General features: G+C 37.3%; 1 protein-coding gene across 1 annotated transcript in view; it reads right to left on the reverse strand.

Moving 5' to 3' along the window:
- Positions 1 to 9,792, reverse strand: part of LG5H8orf34 (linkage group 5 C8orf34 homolog) — a 381,926-nt gene that overhangs the window by 16,317 nt on the left and 355,817 nt on the right. The window contains exon 13 of the mRNA XM_026786802.1: positions 7,932 to 8,025. Coding sequence (XP_026642603.1) covers positions 7,932 to 8,025 — 94 coding nt within the window. The remainder of the gene's footprint in view (positions 1 to 7,931; positions 8,026 to 9,792) is intronic.

Genomic DNA, 9,792 nt, shown 5'->3' on the forward strand with positions numbered 1-9,792 from the left:
TTTATCCCATGTTTATTCAGTCCCAGTCCAGCTGGCCTTGGTGAGCTCCCAATAGATCAGCCCCACTGTGACAGTGAGTGGGTGCACCCCTCGCGGTCCTGACTTTCTTGCTTATGTTCTCCCTCCTTCTGCTCCTCATTTGGACCTTGGGAGCTCAGTCCGGTGCTCCAGTGTGGGTCTTTGTCTCTATTTCCATCTATTGCCAGATGAAGGTTCTAAGGTGATATGCATATATAAAGAACTCAAGAAACTAAATTTGTTTTAAATGTAATAAAAATATAAATCTTGAAAAGTTTGTTTGTAAAAATCTCTTCATCAAACTACACAATGCAATATTGAAACTTTCCCTGTTCAGATCACGCGAGATCATTATCAATAAGTGTGGTTTCTGGCATCCTTTTTGCTTGTCTTCTAAGAAGTGGTGGTGAAACAAATGTTGCAGATATGTATCTGTGAATTTGCACAGTGATGAAAAGTAGAGACAGTAAATTCCATAACCTCCCTCTGCACCTCCAGGTCATAAGGCTTAGCACATGGGTGACTCTCAGCATACACATGCCCACTGTGACGATCCAGAGAAGCGACTGTTCCAAGTTGGGAATCTGGGCTGTCAGGCTCACGGGATTTATGCTGGAAGATCTTAACTAACATTCTAATTTGAGAAAAACATGTCTAAGATTGTCAGATTTGTGAACATGTAGCCAGTGAGCAGAGCCAAAGGAGCCTGAGAGTATTCTGAAATAGTTTAGCTGCTGTGAATATGCCCAAGACTTTTCAGCCACAGAAAGTGCAAGGGTAAAATCCACAGCTCCAGGGATGAGTTCTTCTTCCAAGCAGCCAGTCCACCGCTCACATCTGTGAAGATGTGCCCCATCAGACAGGAAGGCCCATCCCAAAAGCATTCTCATCAGTGCTGGGGAATGAACTACATTTAATTTTTACTTTAGTGTCACCATTTTGTAGTTTCAGGCCACACCTAGCACAAAGATAAGAATATTCCAAGACAAACTAAAAAGTGTTTGGTAAAAGGATTAAAAACATGTGTTATTAATTTATAACTTTGATTTCTTATGAAAAACAAAAACAAAACATTGGACCATGTAGTTCCTATTTTTAGTTTAGGAAATTCAACTCCATAAAAGACTCTAACCCAAAGAATTTTCAAAATAACATTTGAGTCTCCTGGTTTAAACACATCCTTTCTGATGAATCTAACAACTGCTGTCTATGACCTAGAGGTCTGAATAAGAGAAGCATGTAGCTTAAAATTTGCAAAGTTATATATTACTGAACAATGTGACACATTGATCTGCTATACTTAAGACTGAAACTAAGTTCCGTATATTATGAAAAGTTACCTTTAATTTTTTTCTAGGGTCTTGGGAATCAGTTTAACCTTTCATAATATGAGTGCCTCACCACAGACCCTGGAAACTATGTGAGTGACTCACAGGCATCTGTCCTCTGCAAACGGAGAAATTTTCATAACAACAACATTAGCTTTTATGGCAGAGACTTGCAATTTGACAGTGGAATCACTTGCTTTCAACAGATAATTAGCTGTAACTACATTAGCTTATTTTTCTGCTGATTAAAGATCAATCTTGAAATGGTTGCTATAGTTACCTGTCTAGTATGCTGAACATAGAGGATTTATGGTCTGATGGGCTTCAGATACTGCAACCTATGTAGATAAAGCTTTATTTTTTAATATTCAGATTTATTTTTAATGAGAACGCACACAGGTTGCAACAAAGGCAGGAGAGTCTGAGGTCCATTTGCATCTGATGATGAGGGAATATGAACGGTGGTATTTTCACGCACGTTGTAGACTGGGTCTTTCCTCCATCGACCCTTAGTAGCCTGAACACATGGGACAAATGGCAAAATTCTGCTGGATATCCGTTAGATAAAAGTGTCCTAGTAAAACTTTCACCTGTGAGACTTGTAAAAAGATAACTACTGCAAACTCAAACAGTGTGACATTTGCATAGTTTTGCGATTTTGTAGATGCCTATTTAAATGCAACAGGACACACAAAAATTCTGCAGTACTCTGAAGATTACCCTAAATCCAAAACTTGAAAAAGATTACAGGAGGTGGCCATCTCGGTGTGCCTGCTGGAAAGATAGGTAGATGAGTGGGATTGGAGCATGCTGTGAAATTCACAAAGAATTAATAAAAAGTTAAAAAAGAAAGAAACCCTAAGCAAGTTACGGCCTATGTTGTTATGTTTTGTTTTAGAGTTTTTGTTGTGTATTTAAGTTTTGTGTAGGGTTTTGAGTCTTACTACATTTGTTATCCAGGTGGCTTTGAAATTGTGGTTTGAAGAAATTGTCTTACCTACAAGTCATCTCTATTATTTTCTATAGAGAATAGAAAATTTAAAACAAAGAGGTGAGATTAAATTACTGCCAAAATTTATTTATTATTCATAAATAGCCTACTACTGTTTGCTGTAAAGTTTTGGCTATTTGCCTTGTGAGATCTAATCCTCCTAGTTACCTTTGTTTTTTTTGTTTAATTACTTTTATTGTGAAGTTCTTAGCTTCTTTTCAGTGTGTATGTCTTTTTGTTTACAAATGTTTAAAGTATGAAGATAACTCACGAGACCTTTAAATTATTACAAAGCACCAAAGTCTTACCTCTTTTAAGTCCTGTGACATGTATAATATAATATAGAGCCCTAATTTGTAGTGCCACAGCCCTAATATTATGGTAATTCCAAGAGTTCCCAGTGTCTTGAAACTCTGAAACCTGTCTGACCTAATTTGCAATGGAGATATTTTTCTTCTGAGTTCTTAGACCTTCCCTTGCTCTTGTATACACCTATGTTGGGTGATTTTGTGTGTCAACTTAACACAGCTAAAATCATCAGAGCAAGAAGCCTCAGCTGAAGCAATGCCTCCTTGAGATCCAGCTGTAAGACATTTTCTCATGTAATGATCAATGGGGAAGGGCCCAGTCCATGGTGGGTGGTGAGATACCTGGGCGGTTGACTCAGTTCTCTAAGAGAGCAGGCTGAACAAGCCATGAGAAATAAGCCAGTAAGCAGCACTCTTTCATGGCCTCTGCATCAGTTCCTGCCTCCAGGATCTTGCCCTGTTTGAGTTCTTTTTCTGACTTCCTTCATTGATGAACAGCAACACTGAATTGTAAGCCAAACAAACCCTTTCCCACCCAACTTGATTTTGCTCATGGTGTTTCATTGCCACCAAAGAAACCCTGAATAAGACAACACCTTTTCTACCCTTCCATATTTTAGAGCCACCCATGGGAGCTTTGTCTTGGACATGGTAATGTAATCACCTGTGGAACTCTAACAGCCTTATCTTATACACACAACTCAAAGCCAAAGATTGGGAAACTGTCTAGAAAGAAACAACTTAGGTAGTGCTAAGGAGTTTTCCTTCAGTGTGAAATGCCTAGACACATAAGCAAATCTGTGACTCTATTTTTTTCCCCCATACACTTCCGATCTAAAGAGTCACAATCACCCCTTGGCAATGATTTGAAGGGAGGTCATAAATGAAGTATAAGATGTAAATGGAGACAGCTAAATGTTCATTTACCAGCTGACCGGACCCAAATAATCACACAGAAACAATGTTAATTACAACACTGTTCAGCCAATAGCTTTGGCGCATTCCTAGCTAGCTCTTATGTCATAAATTAATCCATTTCTATTAATCTGTGTATCACTACGAGGCTGTGGCCTACCAGTAAGTTCCAGCATTTTTGTCCTTCAGCAGCTACATGGCGTCTCCCTTACTTTGCCTTCTTTCTCTCCAGAATTCAGTTTAGGTTTTACTACCTAACTCTGTTCTGTCCTGACATAGGCCAAAGCAGCTTCTTTATTAATCAATGGTAATAAAACATATTTACAACATACAGAGAGGAATCTCACATCAATAGAATAGGGGTATTCCAGTACCAGGACTGGCCAGACGATCTTGGATCTGGTCTTTTCTCTTTGAATAATAAAGGGACATGAATGAGGAAACAGTATTTAGGGGCTCCAAATTTCCCATAATTTGTTTGAAAAAGGTAAGACTGAGGAGATTAGATTTGATAGACATCTCTTAAAAACAAGAACATCTGTCCTTACAGAAGCATAGTCCACAAATTATAAATGGGCATTCTTCAAAGGGCATTCTTAATCGAATCAAGCAGAGCCAGTTTCTGTAGAACTATGCAGTGACTTTATTATGTATATATTTTAGAAGAATATCAGAAGCGTTTCCTCCAGCCAAACAATGGGCAATATTTCCACCATTTAACGCAGTATAATCTGTGTGCTTGGTGTGTTCATTTAAAAGTATACAGTTGCTTTGTCCCTCTTGATAATCTGTCACCACATCAATGACTTAAAGTTGCAAATATAGCAATAAGTAAAGTTCCACAAAGGTATTTTTCTGTATTTTTATTAAGAATCTATTTTGCTTTGTAATGCTTTCCTTTGAAACTAAGACTTGGGCAGATATTGTCTAACTCTATATGCCATGGTGAGAGTGAAAACTGGAATGAAGCAAAAAGGAATACTGTGAACAGAGTATTTCTGAATGGTGGCATGTGCATCACCAAAAATCAGCTCCCACAGCAATCGGCCGAAAATAATCATCAAAATTATTCACAGTCCTGCAAGTGAACCAAAGGCTTTGAATAACCCATAATGTTAGGTCATATAAAGCAGATGGTGCCCCAACAACACTGAGCTATGGGCAGCGTTCACTGCCCTCTCGCAATAGATTTCTCTTCCACTCAGAGCTCCTAGAGTCTTAAGCTGCCTCTGACATCTCAATGCACCACAGCATAGCTACCCTTTAAATACCATCCCAACCCTTGTTTGTCTTCTGAGACAGGGTCTGGTTGTGTAGCCCAGACTGGTCACAGGCTCAGGATCATTCTCTGGCAGCCTCTAGGGAGCTGGCATCATAGCTGTCACTTACATGCCTGGCTGGAACTTCTTCATTTTTTTTTTCTTTTAAACACTGCCCGGCCCCATTAGTTCCAGCCTCCCATTGGCTAGCTCTCACATATTAATCTAACCCATTTCTATTAATCTTTGTAGCCCACGAGCTGGCTTACTAGGAAAGATCCCAACCTGCGTCTGTCTGGAGTGGGACAATCATGGCGACTCACTGACTCAGCTTCTTTGTTTTGTGGCAATTTTGTGTTTGGGCATTTTGTTTGTTTCTTTTTTTACTTTTAGCTTTTGGTTAGTTTATGATGCTAAAGATGAAAATTATGGCATTATACATTGCAAGTGAACCTTGTTCAAAGAACTATAGTACACCATGACCATTTAATGTCCCCGTGCACAAATATTTCTTTAAAAAAAATACAAGATATAATTAAGGAATGCTTGTCTGTTTCCTTATTGACTATCCATGGGAAGCCTTTCCTTTCTGAGGAGTGGATGGGAGGATGGGAAGGAAGGGTGGGGCAGGAGGAGGAGAGGGAGTGGGAATTAAGATAGCTATGCAATTTCAGTTTTAAAAATATCAGTGAAAAATCTAAAATTGAAAAGAATGCTGTCTGGCATTTCAACTATGACTTTATAAACATTAAACTTCAGTATGGAGGATCTGCTCCTCGTTTCTCTCTGTGTCCACTCCTCCCAGTTCTACTCTTGTTTCTTCCCATATCTCATATTTTATATACAAACTTGACCTCTAGATCATGAAAATTAAAAACCTAGAGAGCGGAGGACCAATATGAAATCAATATTGAGAGCAGCATCCTCTATTTTCTTGAACTTCTCTTTGCAATAGTTGTCATTTTTTTAGGATAAGCAATAATCACCCAAGGATATATTTAAAATGCAGAAATATGAGTCATATACAATGTACAGAGCTGATTTTGGATCATGAATAACTCCTGAAGATTCAGACATTTGTAATTAATTTATTTAGAGGCTTTGAATTATAATCTGAGATATCCAAACATATATGTGCACCCTAGACATGAGTTTGTTTATTCTGTAGCTTAGAATTTCTTAATAAAAGAACAAAGAGGAAATCTCCCTAAGCAAGAGCTCTGCTTGTTTAGAATAAAACCTTAAAACGGAAAATTGCCTTCAGTTGTTCAAAGTATCTTTTCTTACAGGTACATATTAAAAATATTTGGGCTAAGTCTTCTTTTAAAGCAATGCAAGTAGAAATCTTCACTTCTGCAATGATCCTGAGATTTTTCTGGAAACTTTCTTCCATGATGGTTTTGTCTCAGGAGAAATTAAGTGATTTCATAACATTCCCTGGATCATTTATAAAAAGGTGAGTCAAGAAACACACGTGTTGCAGCTGGAAAGATGGGCTTGTTCCCTTCCTTCCATACTTACAAATTCCCAGTAAGTAAAGCTATGAACTCCATGTAGGCTTCCCGGCTCACACAGATTTATACCATCTATTTCTTTTTGCTGAGAAAACAGGCATAGACGATCTATCTGTGTGTTGCCAGCTGTCCCACAAACCACACACGTGGAGAGCAAGTCGAGAAGATGCCAGAGTTTCAGTGGCTCCAACTTGCACATGTCCTAGCACCTGGCTATTGGAAGCCACTCGACAAATATTTGCATGTCTGTGCTCTGAGTCCAGCTACAATGCATGCTAACGTTCCATCTCCAGATGGCTCTTATTACCACCCAATTATTTTAATCCCTGATTTTATTTCAAACAATTTACCATTGTCAAGGGTCAGCTCTTTGTACAGCATTGTTGAGATCAAGGATTTTTGGTCCTAGGTCTGAATTCAAGAGTTTATAAATGGTCTTCTTAGAAGGATTGATAGATAACTCAGCAAAATTCATGAATAAAGCTATGTATCCAATGTCAAAATTGTAGTATAACTATAGGTAATATAATAATATTATTGTTAATTTTTAATCTCAATTTTCCTTAATAGAAATCTTAAAAACACCAAAACCCCCCATTGTTCGTTCACTCAATGACTCATATTGATTCATACTTCTGGTATTTGTGGAGACTTGCTAAGTGTCTAAATTGGATGAAAAAAACTACTAGTTTGCACCTTATTGAAAGAGGGGAAAATTCAGGAGTTTTGAAAGACTGCATGCAAAAATACAATATGTATTAAATGTCTGAGGCTGAAAAAAGTTCTGAGGATTTTTATCTCCTTTATATTGCTTGGGTATGTAAGTCCATTCTAAAAACTCATCATAAGGTTTTGGAGAAAGGAGGTAAGTCTGAATATGGGATTGCTTACAACACACTGTTTCAGGTCCTTTTCTTGTATTCATGTTTTAGTTAGTTTACCAGAGTCACACAGAGGCAATTACCAAATGCCATTCTATAAGATTGTTGGCTTTGCCAAATTCAGGCACCTTTGTTAGATTTGATAGATAAACTCACTCAAATCATACATGTAGCATGTCTGTATAATACATGCAATGGTTGTTTGTGTTTCTTTTTTAATATAAATTTTATAAAGGCTTCAAAGGAATTCAGTGATTCATTACTGAACAAAGCAATATATGTGCTCATGTATATTTAAATATGAATGGACAGGACAGGGAGAGGAGTGGGCTGACTTGTGTGTGCATGTTTTTTTTTCTATGCATGTTCCAGGTTTCTAGTAATTGCTTCATATTTAGAAAGCTCCATTTAGACTCCAAGCTACTTATTCCAAGACTATTTTATTCATAATTTAACTGATAGGTATAATATCTCATATGACAGTTACCCAACCATAAGGTATCTTGAAATTTCAAATATTCCCAAATTGTCACTAACACTATCCTATAGTATTCATAAGAGATTTTAGCTTCACCATGCTCTGTTGATATCAAGAAAAACAATGCATGTTTCAAAAGTTAGTTTATCAACTTCTCACCCACAGCAAGATTAACACTGAGTTAATGTTATTGTGGAGTTGGTAAAAGTCATTTGTCACAGAACATGGCATCTACTCACGTTTGTCCTGCTCTGCTTCAATGCCTTCACTTTCTGTGTCGCTTGGCAAGAGCCATGGCTGATGCACAACCTGCAATTGCTTTAAAGACTCATCCTGCCAGAGAAAAGATGATTTCAATTAAAGTCGAGGCTGCTACCACATCACCAATGCAGTTGAACACCTCAGTTTGCACAATCTGCATGTTCAAAAGCCCTAAGACTTACTTCCCATATTCTAAGCCTAAATCCATTTCATGTCATATATACAAATCTCTTGACTCTAAAGTCATTTTAATTTAAATTTTTCTTTAGTAAGATTTAGAGACTAGTAATTACACAGGAGACACCACATCAATGACCCTTCTAAATTAATGTTTTATATAAATCTTGACCCTCATCCTTAGAAATATCATCACAAAATGCACAAGGTAAAATTGGATACAAGAAGCCTTTAATAACATTAATACTTTAATTTCTTTAACAAGAATGGCGATTAGGATGGTTGATACTTGTTTCCCTTGATGATTACACTTTCAGTATTTGCTCACTACCTTCTCTCTCTTGCTACTGTCTTACTTGTTTGGTCTCAAACTCCTAGTTGAAGGGATTCCACTATGTAAGTTTCCCCAGTAGCCAGGACTACAGACACAGACAATCCCACTCAGCTTCAATTCTGTGTTTCAGTTGAAATATGTCTCAGATATTTCTTTACTCTGCTCTTTCCCTTCTGGCAGTGACTACACATAACCCATCATTCTCATTCTGATGCAGTAATATGAAATTTCAAGGACCAACTTTCTACACTTTCTAGATAGCTTCACCAGTCTTTTCTGGGTGAGATTTGAAAGAAGTTGTATGGTTTTATCATTTCCTCGCTTACAATTTTTCTTTTGTGTGTGGCTATAGCATTACTTCATGGAGAAAATCTAATTCAAGCTGGTTTCTGATTCCTACAGTCTCCTTCCCACCTCTGTCTCCAGCTATAATCGTTTGGTAGTTCTTCAATGTTGTCATTCCTTTTAATCTAACAAGATATTTTATACTGAGCTTCCTTATCACTCTCTCCTAGATGACAACCCTCTTTCAGGGCTTAATCACAATATAAACTGGGAGTTTTCCCTGACCCTTCAAGACAAGTTACCCCTCATTTTTTTACGGTGTTAATGAATCATTATAACAATTACTATATAGTAAGTATTCATTCATATTTTCCTGTCCTAGTAATAATAACATGACTCCTTAAAGACACAGAAGCTTCTTGAACTGGACATTCCAAGAACCTATGACAAGTATCTGCCTCAAAATAAAGACTCATCAAGTAAGAAATTATGTAGGAGAAGGTAAGAAAAGAGAGGAAGATCATTTAGAAAGTAAGGTGTCAAGGAGGGAAAATTCATCCCTAAAACACAGGAATAAAAGTTTAAATCCAAAATATTTTGCATATTTTAGTAAAAAATTTTTCTACTAAAATATAAAAATCAATAAAATCTGTCACAAATACACATATAGGAAGACTTGGGATAAGTCATGTACACACTCAGCTCTTAAACATGAAAATTGTTCCCACTCTGAGTTGTGTGGGGTGACTTTAATTTAACAGGTGACACAGAAAGGGAGAGAAAAAGGCCCAAGTTCACAGTAGAGTAAACTGACAAAGACTACGGCAAGGCAAGCAGTCAAGGCAGTCAGCTGGTTACCTGGTCATACATACCTCCAATAAAAAAACAATACAAATAGGATTTATATCTCTGCATTTTCTTTTCATAAATGCACTTTGTCAGTGTCTTTATGGTTCTAACCAATAAAGCGAAATACAGTGAGTCATGATATGAAATGTATCTTCCTTCATGAGATCTTGGAACAAAGCAGATTTATTTTTGTG

This window comes from Microtus ochrogaster, linkage group LG5, assembly GCF_000317375.1.
Source record: "Microtus ochrogaster isolate Prairie Vole_2 linkage group LG5, MicOch1.0, whole genome shotgun sequence".
In the NCBI taxonomy this organism is placed as follows: domain Eukaryota; kingdom Metazoa; phylum Chordata; class Mammalia; order Rodentia; family Cricetidae; genus Microtus; species Microtus ochrogaster.